General features: G+C 37.3%; 1 protein-coding gene across 1 annotated transcript in view; it reads left to right on the forward strand.

Annotated features, from left to right (window-relative positions):
* Window positions 1-19,932, forward strand: part of CSRNP3 (cysteine and serine rich nuclear protein 3) — a 90,054-nt gene that overhangs the window by 5,730 nt on the left and 64,392 nt on the right. The window contains exon 2 of the mRNA XM_047772781.1: window positions 9,920-10,090. Within this exon, the coding sequence (XP_047628737.1) occupies window positions 9,943-10,090 (148 nt within the window). The 5' untranslated portion in view covers window positions 9,920-9,942. The remainder of the gene's footprint in view (window positions 1-9,919; window positions 10,091-19,932) is intronic.

A 19,932-nucleotide genomic window follows, 5' to 3' on the forward strand; every position in this document is an offset into this window, starting at 1 on the left:
ACTGCTTAATGCAATGTCAGCTGCAGGTTGAGTATTGTTCTCTGCCTCAGACAGTAAAAATCTATATCTTGCCTAAGACAGTGATTCATTTTAAAGAACATCCAAAGTACTTTTTTCTACTTACTCTAATTTTTTTTTTTGAATTTTCTTTATTTTCTGCACAGTGTCTTTGGCAGGATCCTCAAGCTTAGATGGGTATGGTCCTGCAGGTTGGCCATATTTTAATTCTAATATCCACATTAGAGTACTTTATAAGGGAAATGTTTTTAAAAGATCCTTTCACTTCAACGATTCTGAGGTTACTTCTGAAGGAAAAGAACGTCATCTCTCTTAAATACCCTTTGATCTACACTGACTAGTCTTCTTTGTCATTTAGTCAGAAAACTTCTGAACTGAAGAGAAACTTCTTAAATACTCAGGAGGAAAAAAAAATGCTATCTTCTAGTGCTGCAGTAATAATTCTAAATTTTTCCATGTCTGTATGGTCTTTTTTTTTTTCCTTAATATGGTAAGTCTCACCAGTCATCCAAGAAATTAGGCTAAGTACTGATCTTTAGTCTTAATGAGCAAGCATATGAAATAAATTTTTCATTCATACTTTTGTTGTTGGAGGTAGGCAAAATAGGCTTACAACAGGCACTTGATTAATTTCCAACAGTTTTAAAAGCCTTAACATGTTTTTGGTTAGATCTCTCTACTCTTGCTAACTGAAAAAGTATCCTGAAAGATAACTTTAGGGAAGGACTTTCAGTTCATGTGTTTTTTGTTATATCATGTTCCCAAATAGCAAGTAATAAAAATGTTCAGAATTAAGAGATATTGAACACCAAGTTCTGACTATTTCATATGGATACCAACCCCAGTGGCAGATAATAAAAGCTTCTTGGGGTCTCCCCAGCCAGAGAGAATCATGAAGAACTCCTTTACCATTAATTAGTAAGTGAGGTACACTTCCATCTCTTTATCAGCAGGGCATAAATCAATTTAGCCACTACAGTTTGCACACAATGAGAGAAGAAGTTATGGACAATTAGAGGCACCCACCTTTGAGGGCCTTTGAGGCCTTTGGAGGCCAGCGCTTTTATCATTTGCTCCCTGGTACTGCCCTGCATCAGAGCCTGTTCTTACTAGTTATGCCCTGCCCCTTATTTTGATGGAAGTGGAAACTGAGACCCAGAGAGGTAATCCTCTTACCTAAAATTAGGCCACTTGTTAGTAGCTGATCCAGGATTACACTCCAAATTGATGACCATTCATTTTCTGAGCAGGCACTGCAGTACTTATTCATTCTAGGAGGAAACTTATGGTCAAGTGTAAGAAAATGTCAGGTAAACCTGTTACAGTGTATTAAGTACTGCTGAATGCATCAGTCTGGTGCTCTGAATGCAGGGGTCACTATACCCAGTGTGGTGCTGGTCAGGGAATATTTCTTAGAAAAAGTTTGGCTCAGGTTTCTTGGGCAACTGATATAGATTTCTCGAACATTAGTTTCCTTTCTACCTTGCAGGGTTTGGGAAAAAATTACAGAGAATAGATAGTAAAGTATCTGGCCCATAGTAGGTACTCACCAAATGGTGACTGCCATTATTATAAAAGGAACGTGGCAGTCTAACCATGTTCTAGGAAAGACAGACACTGGGAAATGTACATCAGTTTAGATCCATTCAGGTATTCTGCAACCCAAAAAGTTAAAGACAAAGCTGGTTTGAGCTAGTTGTGTTAGAGTAATCTATGGCAGCCAAGAGAACACCAAAGGAAGGAACCCTTAAAGTCAGTAAGGAATTCCTCAAGAGATGCAATCAGCTCTTTGGCACACATAGCAGAAGAAACTGGGGGAGCCAGAAAGAGCCTTGACCTAGGAACGGGATGATCCTGGTGTAAAGAGAACAGGAGGCAACAGATTTTCAAACTTCTTTGGTATTTTGAACTAACATGTTCACAATGAATCATTTCTTCAAGTTCTGGATATCCACCAAAGCTAAGGAAATGGTATAAGTAACCAGAGTAGAAGTTCTTAACTGGAGAGTCCACGGGTAAATAGCATGCGTTTGTGCTTATGTGCACTTTTTTCAGTGAAGACTTTTATCTCTTTCATCAAATTCTCAAACTGCAAATCATCAAGCTGTGAAAATGTTGAAATCCGAAGCACATAAAGTAACCTCAAGGTCACAGGCAGCTCTGGCACAAGGATATCATACATAATTGGGGAACCGCACAATCATTTCTCCAACAAAAATATTCATTAGATAGGAGTGCTCCCAGCATTTTTGGCTTGAGCAGACACCTGGACAAGAGAAGTGTATTTGGCCAACTTGCACATCTTGAGTTGGCAAGCCACCAGTAGCATTTTTCACATTGGTGATGCCCCATGGAAACACCTTGCAGGATTTTACCTTGTGAATTCACTGCCAAATCCCTATCTTCTTGGCAGCAGATTTGTTAATTTCTTGCCAAATGGGTTAAGGCAGAAATGGCCCTACTATTGTGGAAGAATATATCCCCCCATCCTTTTTAAGGAAATGCACAAGCCTTCTGAGACTGTGTGGCGTGATAAGTGTTCAAGGCATTAAAATCTGATGCCAACTTCTTAAGATAATGATTATCCTATTTAGCGGAGACTTTAGCCAATAGTCAGTGTTTGATTAACATAATAGTGTAAGGCCAGTAGCAGTGTACATGTTAGGGCAGAACATCACAGATTACTCAAATCCATGGTATAAAAAGATTGAAGATGGAAATGTTCACACCAAAAAAAATAAAAATAACACAGTATGATATTTTTTAGCTAAGGTCTCTTTTCTTAAATATTGGAATAAAATCTACACACCATCAATTGAGCAACTGTCCTCTTCCTCCTCTATCTAGCCCTGTGGACAGTCTGGTTGATGAAGTGTGACATTGTTAATAATCTTGCTTTTGCCAGATAAGCTTTCCCCACCTGCTATCACAGATGAGCCACACACCAGTATTTTCATCAACCTGTTTGCAATGTTTGTCATCTCATCATTTGAATTTGGTGAAGCAACCAGAAGAAACATCAAAATTGCTTTCCATTCTGCATGAAAGTAAAGAATAAGCTGCTTCTTCTATGCAACTTAATCCTGACACTGGTGTTTTCTGGGCTTGGGGCCCATTGCTGACTGAAACAAGCAGACTTGACTTATCAGAATCATTGGGAGAGAACTTTATCATGGTTTCTTAGCTTTTTGTGCCTGCTGGAAGAATTTGATGAGGATGTAAAAGAAATGATTTTGTTCTTTGACAAATCGTGAAGAAGTGCCCTTCATGTCAGATCATAATGCAAGTTAACATGTCCTTTGACATGTGGTGTGCCACATCACTAAGGCAGAAGGGTCTTTGTCAATGACCTTTGCAGATAAAGATTACTCTCATTTTGATTAACTACAAAACTAGCAAGCAAGCAGCACAAGGATATACCCAGACTCCCTGGTAAAAATGAGCAGAGGGGCTCTAAACACCTTGCTTTGATCCTGAGAGGGAACCATGAAAAGCTCCAGGTCTGAGCAGCTCCGTGGGATAAGGACCTGCCAGGTTAAAAGAATGAGGAACTCAGAGCTCACCATGCTTTCTTTCATCAGGCCAGAGAAGAAATAGCATCTCATCAAAAAGACCTCCCTATCACCATATAAGGAAATTCTTGCTGAGCCAGAATTGCTTCCTTCTAAGTTCATTTTTTCCTGTATTAGTGATAGGCCAGGTCTGCTCTTAACTTATTAACCATTTCCCACCCCTTAACCTTTTTTCCAGTTGTTTGACAGACTCATGCTTCATCCAAATGAGCTTTCATATTTTATTTACTGGGTTTCATCTGATTGGTAAAGGACAGGAATATTCATGTGCAGTAGCTCCAGTTGGTAGGAGGCATTTTTTAATATAGATGTTTTGTTTATTTCATAGTCATTCTACTTTTTTACCAAGAGCCAAGCGCACCAGTTAGGGTTGTCTGAAGAAATGCAGGATGGCCACTTAAATTTAAATTTCAGATAAGCAACAAATAATATCCCAAATGTTATTTATTTTTATATAAAATTCAAATTTAATTGGGTGTCCTATATTTTAATTTACTAAATCTGGCAACCCTAGAATGATTCTTCTCCAAATCAGATAACTTGCTCTTCAAAACTGGGAGATTGATGATATCCTCAAGGCATATTTTCTGTGGTCATTTCCTTATAATACATAGCAAAACATTAGGAAATAGGGTCAGAATGTAAGAGGAAAAAGGATTAAACAGTAAACAAATATAAATGGAATAGAAAGAATTCATTAAGTTACCTAGGAAAGCTGTGAAATTTTTAGGCTGTCAAAAGAGAGTGATATGAACAATATTCCAACAAATACCCAAAGCTTAGCTTCAGTCTTTCTTCCATAGGCATTAAAATGTACATTTTTATTCAACATCTATCTTATCTTCATCCTGCATCCTTCTAGTTTATGATAATTTTTAAGAACTATATTAAATACAATAATTGCATTTATAACCATAGAAAATCTAGTTTAGTTTATCAGTATCTTTTTGAGGAGAGAGATGGAAAGAAACATTCATACTTCTACTTTTTAAAAAAATGTGTTCCAAGGCTTCCAAGCAATAGTTACATCTAACACAAACATGAAATAGTGTATGTTAATTAAGAATAACATATCCAAGATTACAAGATGTTTATTAATTAGACTTGTAAGAAAGTAGTTCTTAATTTGGCAATAGAAAGGGCACTTGGGCGTAGGGAAAGAGGAATCTCAAACTGAGAAGCTAGCCAGGTGGGGAATACATGGACTATATCAATAAATGAAAACATTACATAAATAAGTATTAGACCAAGAGAGAATATTGGCTTTGAAATGCAGTTGAGGAGTTCCCATTGTGGCTCAGTAGGTTATGAACCCAACTAGCATCCAAGAGGATGTTGGCTAAATCCCAGGCCTCACTTAGTGGATTAAGGATCTGATGTTGCTGTGAGCTGTGGTGTAGGTCACAGACATGGCTTGGATCCTGCATTGCTGTGGCTGTGGCCTAGGCCAGCAGCTGCAGCTCTGATTCGACCCCTAGCCTGGGAACTTATATATGCCACGGTGCTGCCCTAAAAAGACAAAATAAAAAGAAAAAATAAAGAAATGCAATTAAGCTTATTGAAACCTCCGAGTGAGGTTCTCTGGAGTGATAGCTAATTGGGAGGCTTCTTGCCCATTGGCCAAAAGTCAAATGGTCACAGGGCTAACACCTGACCCAAGATGGGCTAAAAGATTGCTTACACCTTGGAACTTTAAACTTAAATTATGAGTCATACAAGTTACTGGGCTTAAACCTAGTAACAGTGGTGCTTTAAAAAAAAAAAAAAAAAAAAATCAGGAGTTCCCATCATGGTGCAGTGGTTAACGAATCCGACTAGGAACCATGAGGTTGCGGGTTCTGTCCCTGCCCTTGCTCAGTGGGTTAATGATCCGGCGTTGCCGTGAGCTGTGGTATAGGTTGCAGATGTGGCTGGGATCCCGCGTTGCTGTGGCTCTGACCTAGGCCAGTGGCTACAGCTCCGATTGGACCCCTAGCCTGGGAACCTCCATATGCCGCGGGAGCGGCCCAAAGAAATAGCAAAAAGACAAAAAAAAAAAAAAAATCAAGGAATTTCTGCAACCATAATCCTAGAAGCCATCCTTATTTCTGCAGTTCCTCAATTTTGCGTTTCAGCATTATCTTAGATTGCATGAACTAATTCACTATTTTTCCAACAGATGTCTTTGTGCTTAAGTTAGCTAGCTAACCTGGCTTTAGGGTTGCTAGCAAGCAAAAAAAAAAAGTGTATGACGTTTTGAGGTTAATTTCATCTCATTTTGATTTTCATTCAGTCAAATATACCAGATTTTGTTAGGAGAGAGAGAGAGTGGTGAATGAGATGAACATGATTTCTGCTTTTAGAACTTTTAGTCTCTGAGAGAAAGTAGACACTGACAAAGTAATTAAAGTATGTAAATAGAAGGGGGTTTCACTCATTCGTCAAACAAATATTTATTGAGCACCTATTAGATATAAAGTGTTGTTCTAGACTCTTGGTATACTGGTAAAGAAAACAAAGATCCCTGCCTTTGTATCTTTTAGCGGAGAATAAAAAAATAATTATTAAGCCTAAAAGTATATGAATAAGTAATATGGATTTAGAAGGTAGTAAGTGCTACAGCAAAAGAAATTTAAAAAGTAGATCAGAAGGAATAGTGCATTCATCAAAAGGCTTAGAGGCCAGAGAGAAATTGCAGATTGCAGAAAATGAGCAATTATTAGAGCTGAAATACTGGCAATAAGGCTAGTGGCTCAAAATGAAAATGAAGTTAGCCAGAGAATAGTTAAAGACTTTATATGCCATTTTGGGGATTTTGAACTTTATCCTAAGGCAATCCAAAGCCACCTAAGAGTTTTAAGCTACTGACATGAACACATTTGCATTTTAAATTTACTGTTCTGCCTCCAACCTGGAAAACAGCTTGAGAGCAAACAGTAGTGGATGGGAGAGAATACTTTGGAGGTGGTTGTCCTAGTCCAAGTGAGAAATGGTGATACCCTTGGCTAGCATGTGTTTCTTGAATTGGAAAATGGTAGCTGTGTTAAAATGGCTGATTTAGACTTAGATTTTCAGCTTCTCATATTTAAATTAGTGCCTGTCCAGGTTTGTCTTCTGTTCTTTGAGCTTTGATGCTGTCTGCCGATTTGAAATGTTGACAGCCTTTTCACTGGCTTCTTATCTACCAAGTTTAATTATGCCTCATTTTTAGGAACAAAAATATATTAAGTGGCTATTTCAACAGCCACAGCAGCCATAGGATAAGCACTGATTCTGCTCACTTGCATCTATACCTCACTAGCCACACACTGTCCTCAGATTCTGAGAGAACCAGTACAAGGTACAAGCAAACCAAGTATATATAGCTCCCTTATTAATAGGACCTTCACCCTAAATTTTTGTTTTATTTTCTCTTCAAGTGCGCTAGTAGAGATGAGGTGAGGAAAAACCACATGCTCCCTTTACCATTCCACTATTAGATCTCGATCAAGTTTTATATACTGATAAGCAGTGGGTCAATTGACCCTTATAATTTGTTATGACATCTTATTATGTTCACATAATATTTTTTTAAAGATAGTGAAACTAGACAAGTGTTATGCTTGGTTGCTGCACAAGCAGTTTAGCACTTAACCAGTTTCATAGGTGTATATTAAGGTAATGCCCACCTGTAAATATTTGAATTTTTTAATTTCCAGCATAGATACTAAGATACTAATACCACCTTAGGTAGTCATATCCTTTTTTTCATTTGACCTGGGTCTCACTCATGCTCTTTCATTTCCAAAGACATGGACAGAAATTACAGCCAACCTTAAGCTCCATTGCTTCAGGTCTTGCCAGTTCAAATGTAATAACAAAGGGAAAAGAGACTTTTGAATTCCCTTATCATCACTCTAAAAATTTCCCTTCTCATTCTTGAGAAAGTAAGAAAGGAAGAGTAATAAGTACTACCTTTCACCATGTTGGAATATAGTTCCTTTGGGTCCAACTGAGTGTCCTTGATTGTTGCCTTTCCTAAGCTGGAGCAAGGCAGATAGGAAAGTGGAGCTTAAGGACATGGTTTTTAACTGTTTCCATTGCAGTATCTTATTATAAAAATGTACTTTTTAAACATGGGTTTCCATCTTGTATTACTTTGTGTCTTGGAGCCTCTCCCTTGTGAATTACTTTGCATCTTGTTTGAAGATTGTTTGAACAATTTTAAAATTTATAGCCTGTCCTACTTTTATTTCAGGAACTTTACCTAAAATATCTTTTTTTTTCCTCCATCCTACTCAGATATGCATGAACATTTTATGCATTTCACACTCTATGATGGAGAAAATAATAAGCTAATCTGAATAGTGGTAAAATCAGAATCAGAGTAGAAATTTTGTTCTCAAAAGAGTGGTCAGTGCAGTATCTTCTTATTGCTATCAGTTATCTCTATTGTTAATATAAGTAATGAAAAAGACATGAATTAGTAAAAGAAAGCAGTAGAACCGGAATTTGGAGTTATTTTCATTTTTATGGAGCCCAGCATAATGGATGTTTGCTCCTTTGGGGCAAGTAGTGCATTCTACTCCTTTTTATATCCCCTGCTCCACCTAAGAAGTCAAGCATGTGCATACTAGTTACCAAACATGTGATTAGTTGAGTAGAGTTAATTGAAATTAAAGATACTTCAGAGACGTCTAATGCTGTGCTTAATTTTACTATATATCACACCAGTTGTTGGACAAAATTATTTTGATTAAGAATTAAGTGCTGAGTTATGTAACTCTCTAGGGCTTGTGTGTGGACACAGCCAAGAAAAGAAAGTCCAAGGAGGGAGGCACTGGAAAACAGAGTAGAAATTAGACAAATGGCCTTCCAATTTGAGCATGCATCAGAATTTCCTAGGTGGCTCCACAAAGTACAGAGTGCTAGGGCCTACCCCCTAGGAGTTTCTGATTCATTAGATTTTGAATAGGACTGAGAATTTACATTTCTAACAGTTTCCCTCCCAGGTAATGCTAATGCACTAATCCAAGTAGCCAACTTTGAAAACTACTGAATTAGAATTTGGAAAGCTGGCTCAGCTAAGGTGATCTGATCAGGCTGCCTACTCTGATCTGTACAGAGAAGGGATGATTACAGAGATTTCTGAGGGCAGTACCTAGATAATAAAACTACGAACTCAAATGAGGGTTTAAATCAGCTGACATAAGTGAGATGGAAGATAAAATGCTGGAATCAACGTAGTAATACTTACAGCTAAGTTAATTTACAATGTAAGACCATGCTAATTTATATGTATAAGTTATTCCTGAAAATATTATTACGCCGTAAGGAAATTTTATGCCCTTCAGCTGACTGCTTATGTCAAAGTAAATGGAGAAGGTGAAAAAAATATAGCTTAAAGAGAGGGGAAAGCCCATTCATCTTAGAGAAAGGATTTAGGAAAAACCGTGCCCACTCCCCACACCTCATTCTTTCCACCCAGTTAGTGCTATATCCCAAGTAAATAGCCTTAGGAGGCTTCTGAAACAGTGGCAACAGCTTCAGCAACCAGATATCATGAGGATATACTTCACTTTATTGTAATGTTTAAATAGAAACTACCTAGAATTAGGAGTTCCCGTCGAGGCACAGTGGTTAACGAATCTGACTAGGAACCATGAGGTTGCGGGTTCGGTCCCTGGCCTTGCTCAGTGGGTTAACGATCCGGCGTTGCTGTGAGCTGTGGTGTAGGTTGCAGACGCGGCTCGGATCCCGAGTTCCTGTGGCTCTGGCGTAGGCCGGTGGCTACAGCTCCGATTCAACCCCTAGCCTGGGAACCTCCATATGCCGCGGGAGCGGCCCAAGAAATAGCAACAACAACAACAACAACAACAACAACAACAAAGACAAAAAAAAAAAGAAACTACCTAGAATTAGACCCAATTTCTTATGCTTCATTGTTCTCAGCTACTTAAGTTTCTTGCATTTTAAAACTTCAGTGTGAAATTTTTCCATAGATATCTGTTCCTTCCAGTAATCCTTTAGGACTTTGGGGAACATTGGCATGTAATTTTGTTACAGAATTTTTTGGACTCAGATGGATTTTCTCAATTTGCCAACAAAAAGTAATAGGTATTACATTAAAATGAACAATTTCAAAAAAAAAAGTTGATGCATTTTGGTAAGCAAATGGTCAAATGTTCGTATTTAATTTCATTTCATTTTTGTTAATTTCAGAATTTTTTTTAAAAAAGCCTTCCCTTGCTCCTTTCAAGGGAAGGCTCATCTCATGTATAAAAAGCCACATAATAATGACTCTGGAGACCTTGGCTTCACATCCAGCGGTCAAATATTTCAATGCTCCGTTGCTCCCATTCCTGTTACAGGTACATGTGACAGCGCTGCAGCAATGAGTGGAATTTTAAAGAGGAAGTTTGAAGAAGTTGACGGCTCCTCACCCTGCTCTTCTGTGAGGGAATCAGATGATGAAGTTTCCAGCAGTGAAAGTGCTGACAGCGGGGACAGTGTCAATCCATCCACTTCCAATCATTTTCCCCGTGAGTAAAGAAACTACATGAAGCTGATTGTCTCGTGCTACAGTGAAAATAGCTGTGTTATCCTGGTCATTTTCTAACTTTTATTACTAGTCTTGTTTTGTTTTTACAGTTGAGCTAAAAACAAAACATGATTAAGTAAAAATGAATATTTTTGAGGCATCAGTGGATTCCTTTATGTACACTGCTTTTGGGAGTGGATTATTTGACAGTGTTAACCAACTGATTCAGTGAAAAAAATGGTTTTATTATTATTACTTTTCAAAGGAAGTACCCTGCTCCAGCAGTAGATGAGGAAAGACAAGCCCAGGCACAAAAAGTGTATCCTCTAGGAGCTGAGATGATATCCTAGGGATAAAAGGCGGGAGGATATATTTGGGAGTGGAAGATCTAGGTTACAAAGAGAAGGAACATAGCCAACCATTCACTAAGAGATGGAAAAACAGGAAAACTCTCCCCTGTGTGCAAGTGAGTGCCGTTTACACCTCTTTACTCGCATCCCTTTATTTTCTTATCCCTGAGAATGATATTTAGAGCTTACAAAAAAAAAGATGCATGCTTTCTCTTTTTCCTTTTTCTGCCACCCTGTAACATCATCCCTTCCTGTTAAGCAAGGTACTATGAGATTTGAAGACCTGATGAAAAAATTTCATACGCTAATACAATCTATGAGCTAAAGGAAACTGACTAGTATAGCTAAATAATCTTGAATTGATATCTCTAACATGAAGATTTTAATATATCATGATATCATGTTATATAACTATTCTTTTCTATTTTTCAATTAGGTAGCTGATTTTATTAGTATGTAACTCCATAATAAAGAATTTATTTTGGAAATGTGACAACCCACAAAACCAAAAGAATTAACCCCCCCCCCCGTTTTTTTTTGCTTTTTAGGGCCACACCCGTGGCATATGGAAGTTCCCAGGCTGGGTGTTGAACCAGAGCTGAAGCCCCTGGCCTACACCACAGCCACAGCAGTGCTGGCTCCAAGCTGTGTCTGTGACCTACACCACAGCTCATGGCGACGCCGGATCCTTAACCCACTGAGCAAGGTCAGGAATCGAACCCACAACCTCATGGTTCCCATTCAGATTCATTTCCACTGCGCCATGACTGGAACTCCAGAATTAACCATTTCTTAAGAGTTAGTAAAGAATTCAATAAAGCTCTTAAGCATGAAATAAATATACTAAAAATCAACAGCATTCCTTTAAGCAAGAAAAACTAATGGAAAGTATAATGAAAGGGAAATTACAATTATTATAACAGAAAAATAATAAAATATTCAGGGACAAGATTATTGTTTGATGTAGGTGATCTACAAATACATTTACATATATCATGATAATGCGAAATGAGCCTGTGTTTCATAAGAAGGTATATGTTTACTTATTTGATCTTATTATTAACAGTGATAATCGGAGTTCCTGTCATGGCTAAGCCATAACAAACCTGACTAGTATACATGAGGACTCCTGTTCGATCCCTGGCCTTGTTAGGATCTGGCATTGCCATGAGCTGTGGTGTAGGTCACAGACACGGTTTGGATTTCAGGTTACTGTGGCTGTGGCATAGGCCAGCAGTTATAGCTCAGATTCAACCCCTAGCCTGGAAACTTCCATACGCCACAGGTTCGTCCCTAGAAAGACAAAACAACCCCCCTCCCCCCCCGCCGCCCCGAAAACAGTGATAATAACAACTTCATCTAACAGGGTTCTGTGGAGATCAAAGATAAGTGAGATAATAACACATGAAAGAACTTTGTAAAGTGTCAAGTGCTGAACATGTGTTATATTAAAAGTTATTCTCATAACTAACACTTATTGGTACATACTACAATCAAATAGTTTTATATACATTATGCCAACTCTTTACAGAAATCCTGGAAGTTCCACTACCTTCAGTTTACAGAGGCAACAACTGAGGCTCAGAGAGGCTAAACATTTTGCCCAAAATCACACAGGATTTAAGCCTAGACATACATATATACATATATATGTTTATATATTTATGTGTCCTACTTCATAGTCTACACCTTTTCGGTTATCTCATTTCTGCCTTTTAATTATATACCATTGAATGTATCTTTAAAATGTTATTTGTCCTGAGTTAGAGAAGAATATTGAATTAATGAAAAGACAGGTTATGATTCTGGATAAAAAGGTAAATCAATTAAATCTTTTCACATTAATTTATGAATGTAAAAGTATAATCTCAATGAAATCCTCAGTTGGATTTTCTTAGAAGGTGATATAATAATAAAAATCTATCTGGAAAAATGAGCTAATGAGAATAAAGGGGCATTTTTTTAAAAGAAACCATAAATGTTGAAAGCCACACCAGATATAAAATCATAGTAGAAAATTATATAATTTAACTTTTTTTGGCACTGTGCTAGATCTAGGAAAAAAGAGAATAGAAAAAAATGAATAGAGCATTATAAAACAATGGGAAAGAGAAGAGTATTTAGTAAATGGTTATGGTATTAGAGTTTGAAAAGGAAAATATTTAGATACACATCTCACAACACACACCAAAATACATTATAGATGGACTAGGTAGATAAAGATTTTTTAAGTCAAATTATGGAGAAAGTTGCATATTTGTTAGACATTTGGTAGGATTGTTATCTGAGCTTTGAAGTAACTGAGAAAAATCACATTGCAAAATACATAACATATTTAATAATAAAAAAGTAGTAAACATACCTTCTCCCCAAAAAAGCCCAAAGAAAAAGTAAAACTATCTATATTGAAAAAAAAAAAATTGGGAGTTCCCGTCGTGGCACAGTGGTTAATGAATCCGACTAGGAACCACGAGGTTGCGGGTTCGGTCCCTGCCCTTGCTCAGTGGGTTAACGATCTGGCATTGCCGTGAGCTGTGGTGTAGGTTGCAGACGCGGCTCGGATCCCGAGTTGCTGTGGCTCTGGCGTAGGCCGGTGGCTACAGCTCCGATTCAACCCCTAGCCTGGGAACCTCCATATGCCGCGGGAGCGGCCTAAGAAATAGCAACAACAACAACAACAACAACAACAACAACAAAAAGACAAAAGACAAAAGACAAAAAAAAATTGGGTAAAGCATGATTGTATAAATATCAATTTAATTTTTTATATAAATTAAGATGCACACCCCCAAAGATAATCCACAGGATAAGACATGATTAGCAAACATTTTAAAGCATTTAACAATAATAGTAATAATAATATGGATTAAAATAATACTACTAATAATAATATGGATTAAAATAATACTAAAATAATACTAGAATGAAATCATGGAAATTTTATCTCCATGAAATTAGTGTTCCTCCTTCCAATAAAAAATATTAATACCTAAGTGCCAGTGAAGATCACAGTGCAGATTGTACATAAGTACATGTTACTGTTGATGGAAGTGAAATTCAGAAAGCACCTCGGAAGTATAAGAGGCATAATAATATTCATATCTATAAGTTTGTACTTCAGAGAATTTGTCTGAAGGGGGAAACATTAAAAGCATGAGAAAAATGCATAATTGAAAAAGTTGGTGGTTGAGGGTAAATACTAAAACTGAGGGTGGAGGCAGGGAAGAGGAAGGTAACATGTCTGAGTGGTGAAATAATTCATTAAGTTATGGTAGCTTATGCAATTAGTTTATTTTTATGACAGTTATGAAGAGTTATGAAATAATATTAAAATCAGAACACAAAATTTTACCTACACTGTCAGGGAAAGTCTATCATAAGGGAAAAGAATGGTAAGGTACTCTAAAAACTGAAAAAGATTTGATTTGTTGAATTTTTCATATTTATTTTTATTTTAGTTAATATTTTATGCATCCACACAAATAAGTTGTAAATTTAAACTAAAATGATAACTGTCATTCAGATTGTGTTTATGTAAGCAAATGGCATGATTAGCTAAATCATGTAATACTTCAGCTAACTAGGAAAGACTTTTTTATGAGTTATATCCAACAGAAGTTATTTTTCCCATTGAAGAAAATATATATATTTTGTTATGTCCAAGAAGTTATTGAAATGTTTCAATTCATAATTTATTGTCAGTGGTAGTTGGCAATGGTTAGTTTACTAAATTGCTCATTTAACTTTATATTAAATTAAATCTGGCAGAGATTTTTCATGATTTTTAAAGATAATTAAATGATTATGTTAATAAAAAGTGCTCTTTTTATTTAATAGTCTGTTTAGTTCACCATATTCACATTGAAGAGAGGGAGAAAAGTGAGAGAAAAAAAACCAAAGACTCAAAAGACAAAAGTTCTCCCTAGAATATTTGCTATATAACAGATTTGAAGTGTTAACCAACATGAAAGGAGTATTTAAAAGGATTTGTGTTTCAAGAAATGTATTTCAAATTATTTGCTAGCCCTAAATTGATGCACAATTTTTTTTTTTTTTCTCTTTTCAGGGCCGCACCCATGGCATATGGAGGTTTCTAGGCTAGGGGTCAAATTGGAGCTGTAGCTGCTGGCCTACACCATAGCCTCCACAATGCCAGATCCAAGCTGTTATCTGCAACCTACACCACAGCTCAGGGCAACGCCAGATTCTTAACCCACTGAGAGGCCAGTGAGCGAACCTGTGTTCTTATGGATCCTAGTCAGATTCGTTTCTGCTGAGCCATGACTTTATTTTTACTTAGCAGTTTATCCAAAGTTCAATTTAGTATAAATCATTTGCTGAGCCACCATGGGAACTCCAAAGCACAAATTAAAAAAATGTTTATTTTTTCAGCTAATTAAAGTAAGTGCTTATAATCTGCAGTGGTCTTATCTGCATGTGAATCTATGGACATAAATTTTTAGAAATGTTGTTACTGATGATCTTATTTAATATATTTTTCTATTTTCAAAAATACAAATAATTACCTTAAATAAGGATTTTTAATGACTATCAAATTTGCGTAGTATTCGGAAGCCAAATTTAGTTAGCTTCACATTGAGATCTTTTAGGATATGGTTATTTAAATCTCACTCATCATGAGTTCATCTTTCAAATTTAAAATGTCAGATGCACTCACTGCTTTGTAAGCACTAACATATTGTGTAACAACATTTTGTTGTTGTTGCAAATGTAGGAATTGATAAGATTGTATGATATGTCAGCAGTTATGTTAGTGGAAAATTCCAGGCTCTTCTAAGCTTTCTAAGTAAACATATTTAATTTGCAGCACTTCACATGGTACTAAATGCTTCAAACTATGTAGCAGTAAAGGCATTATGCCTTTTACCTTGGACTTTTGATTTTTGCTGGGCAACTAGCATTCTTACCAGTGATCAACCAAGGTCATATCTCGTACTTCCCTTGAGATAGAAGCAGCTGGATTCTGTATTGCTGTGGAACGCTTTGTTTCATCAAATCCCTGTGGCTCTATAGCCAATCAGCCTGTACTTGAGCGCTGTCAAAAGGAGAGCTACAGAGAAGCTGGAGAGGAATGATTTTTCCTGCCCTCTCAAGGTTCTTGGCACTTCACACGAGTAATGAGAAGCATATGATGAAACATCCTCCCAAAAGGAACACATTTTTCCTGAAACAGAGTGTTTCAACAAATAAATGTATGGTATTTAGGAAGTGGAAATAGCAAAAGGTAAAATGATAGATAATCTAAATTGCACATAAAAACAGGTAGTGGATGTCTTATAAAGGAATAAAATTCTCTACACTTTCACGTTCTTGAGTTCATTTGATATCCAAAAATTGTTGTGTGATTAGTAGTCATGATAATACCCATTTTATAAAAATATAAATTAGTATTCAGAGATGTATTATTAATTTATCCAAAGGCTGAGATTATAAGCTATGTTTCCTTCTCTCCCTCCTTTTTTTTCTTACTTCCCTCCCTTTTCTCTCTGAATACATAGGGCATAAATATGCTACCACATATACCCAAGTCAGTCTTTCACCAATGTCATTTCTCTCCAATGTCATTTCCCTCCCACTGATTGCACATTTCATAGTGGGATTAGACATAGGAAATCAATAGAAATCAGATCTTGACTGAAAGTGTGATTGAAACATATCTATTCTCTTTACCAAGCAGCTAAAATGCATTGAAAATTTAGATTCAGTTTCAACAGACACAGTGTTTCTTATATTACAGGCTCTGTGTAGGTGCTTTCAGACATATCAAAATGGTAGACTGCAAGTAGTAAATACAACTTGGAGACACAGTGACAGATCATGTCTATTTAGCATTGTGGTGTTAATGTAAGAATTTACTATAGCAAAGGCAAACATAGTGATCTACCCCCTGAATCAATGATTTTTCAAACAGTGGAGGAGTGTTCAGGCAGAAACTGTACACAGAAATTTTAGGGAGGTCTGACTGAGCAGGATAGAGGGTCATGTGACCCTTTAAAAGTTCCTTTCTACCCTGTGGTACTATAGTTCTAAGAACAAGGATCAAAACAGCATCTTAAGTTAGAGCAGAGACCAAATAAGAAAAGATAAGCAGCTAGGTCAAGGCCCTCTGATGGATCCTCACACTCTCTGCATCTCCTTATGTTGCATCTCCAACTAGCTGGACCTTGTGATATCAGACCTGGAACCATTTTCATATCTAGTTTACTAGATCATGCCTCTATCCGAACACCAGACATGGGCTGGTTGAATCATTCTTTAGTTTTGTGGAAATATGAGAGTTATGTGACAATAACAAGCAGAGGAAATAGATAGGAGTTAATTGGTTCATTTGGAAAACACTCACTTGAATGTGTTATAAAAGCCATTGAAACAATGGAATTGTTTTCAGATCATTTCATCTGAGAGATCTAAGATCTGGTATGATGAATCAGAAATAGTCAACCATCGCTGCTTCTTCTGACCTTACTTAACCATCCTTCAGTCTGAAATATCTTCTCCTCTGCCTCTCAGTCTCTGACTAGGAAGTTCTATACATGCTACAAGGGTCATATCAACCATTTCTCTCTCCATGAAAACTTTACCAAGTCTCTCATTCTACTTATCCTCTTTGCCTGAATCTCCTTGTATTTCCTCAACATTCAAAAGCTGTGGCAATGATATTCTATATTCTTTCCACCCCATTATTTCCCACCAAACCTTGATGTTAGTAGCCATGTGACGGCTCATTGAACCATTAGCCTCATGTTTCTTTGATCTATTTTGTTCTTGTTCTTTACCTTCATTCCATTTACCTGCTTATGTAAGTAAAACTATTCCACAGCTTCACATAGAATAGTTTTACATATTAATACAGCTCTCCCACCAAAATATCAAATTTCAGTGTTCCAAACTCAAACCAAAACCCCTTTTCCTGGAGTTCCCGTCATGGCTCAGTGGTTAACGAATCCGACTAGGAACCATGAGGTTGCAGGTTTGATCCCTGGCCTTGCTCAGTGGGTTAAGGATCCAGCGTTGCTGTGAGCTGTGGTGTAGGTCGCAGACACGGCTCGGATCCCACGTTGCTGTGGCTCTGGCTTAGGCTGGCAGCTATGGCTCCGATTAGACCCCTAGCCTGGGAACCTCCATATGCCACGGGAGCGGCCCAAGAAATGGCAAAAAGACAAAAAAAACCCTTTTCCTTCCACTTGTTTTCTCCCCTCCCCACTTTTTTACCTCATCCTCTTGTTTACCCCAGCATAATACCCACTTTCTTTTTGCTACATATTTTCCCACCCTTTATTAGCTCCATTATTTCAGCTTTTTTTGTTTTTGAGGCCTGGATTCTTTTGGGGGGGGGCACACTCATCCCTGGGATGAGTCCCACTTGATCATGGTGTATGATCCTTTTAATGTATCGCATTTGGTTCGATAATATTTTTATTTTTGTCTTTTGTCTTTTTAGGGCCACACGCATGGCGTATGGAGGTTCCCAGAATAGGGGTCCAGTTGGAGCTACAGTTGCCAGCCTACACCACAGTCACAGCAACGCCAGACCTGAGCCACATCTGCGACCTACACCACAGCTCAGAGCAACGCCGGATCCTTAACCCACTGAGCGAGGCCAGGGATCAAACCTGCAGCCTCATGGTTACTAGTCGGATTCATTTCCACTGCTCCACAACGGGAACTCTGAGGCCTGGACTCTTAATTCATTTTCCTCCCATATCCTTCACTCCATATTCTCTTTTTATTCAAGACCACTGAACATTTTAAAGAAGGTAAAAGGACAAAACTGTGTGTTTTCAAACTCAGCTGCCCTTTTTTGCTGTACAGCCTGCTTATGTAAGTAAAACTATTCCACAGCTTCACACAGAAGCTCAAAGCACTGTTATCAGACCCAACAGGTCCCTCCCCCTCCTACCTCTTATTCCACAGATCACTTTGCCTTCTCATCATCCTGAACCTTGCCTTCCTATTTGTCCTTATCTGCATGTCCTTACCTTCTGCCTTGAAGCAGGGCACTCAAAATGAGATTTAAAGGAATGACCGTAAGCTCATCAAAGGCAGGAACTAGGTCTTTGCCTGCCTAGTACCTAGTGAGCACTTAATAAATATTTGTATAAGTAGACAAATGAATATTTACTAAGCATTTTCTATTTGCCATTCACTGCACTAGTACTAAGAGCTGGAAATATAAAAGTAAGTAAGGCTTTACTGATAGATCCAGTATCTGTAGAAACTTACAGTCCAATAGTTCCTTAACCCTTCTCTAAGATTTATCTTATTTTGTTTTACATTAGTGTTATTTATGCACACACCTTATCTTTTTTGGAGATTTGTAGAGCTTAAGCATATATTTTTCTCAGTAGTGAGACTAGTACAGGTTTAATTACTATTAAATACTTGGTAAATGACACTTAGCTTGGTAAAGAGTTCTTTTAGTACAACTAAATTGCATAAGAAGAAATGATGCATTTATAGTAGGACTTCATAATGACATGGACATTAGTAGAAATAAATACCAATTTACATGCTAACTCTGTAATTTCTGATTACAGAGTTAGCATGTAAATTGGTATTTATTTCTACTAATGTATCCTTGTGGCACGTCAGGATCTTGATTTATGAGTTATTATATCCAAATACATATGATAGTGAACTGTGTTTTAAATAGGGTCCCACTGTAATTATATATTTCTAACATGTACATGTACCTTTCTGATTTCATTTACTTTTATATGGCTTTCCCCGGCAGAAACATCACTGTTTAATTGGATGCTGTATAGCTATTTAGGCAGTAGCTGAATAACACACTTGAGAGAATCCAAGTTGCTTTCACCTTCACCATTCTTTGAATTGACTAGGAAAAATAGGCATTACCAAGTCAGATCACTAACATTACATAAGTATGGTTCAGGTGCCATTATATAGGTTGTTTTGGTTTGTTGTTTGGTTTGTTTTAAATTTAGAATCAGTTACACACATTTAGGCTTATGGTAACATTAGATTGAGCTCTTTATTTCAGCCTGTTGAGATTTTTTAAAAATTGTTTTTGTTTTATTTGATTTTTCTTTCACAGTCACGTGTTATATAATATATCTCAAATCTGTCCACTTATTTCCATTTGTGTTGCACCTCCAGGTACATGCGACGTCCATCTTTCCCCTTGACTGGTGTCAGAGCCTTCCAGCCTCTCTGTGCTTCCTCTCTTGTTGGAAACTCAGCCTCTTCTCTATGCAGGAATATGTTCGATCGCATCACTTTCCTATTTAAGTCCTTAAATTGCTTTTAGTTGTACTCATTACCTCGATCACCAAAACTCTGTGACTGATCCTTTGTTTTTCTTCCCAACTTCCTCTCCTGCCTTCACTCCCCAGCCATGCTGATCTTGGCTCAGTTCTTTGAATATAACAAACTTTTCTTGCCCTAAGATCCTTCCAGGAGGAGTCTTCCAATGAATGACTTGTTATATTTCAGATTTCAGCTTAAATAT

This window comes from Phacochoerus africanus, chromosome 3 (genome assembly GCF_016906955.1).
Source record: "Phacochoerus africanus isolate WHEZ1 chromosome 3, ROS_Pafr_v1, whole genome shotgun sequence".
Taxonomy (NCBI): Eukaryota; Metazoa; Chordata; class Mammalia; order Artiodactyla; family Suidae; genus Phacochoerus; species Phacochoerus africanus.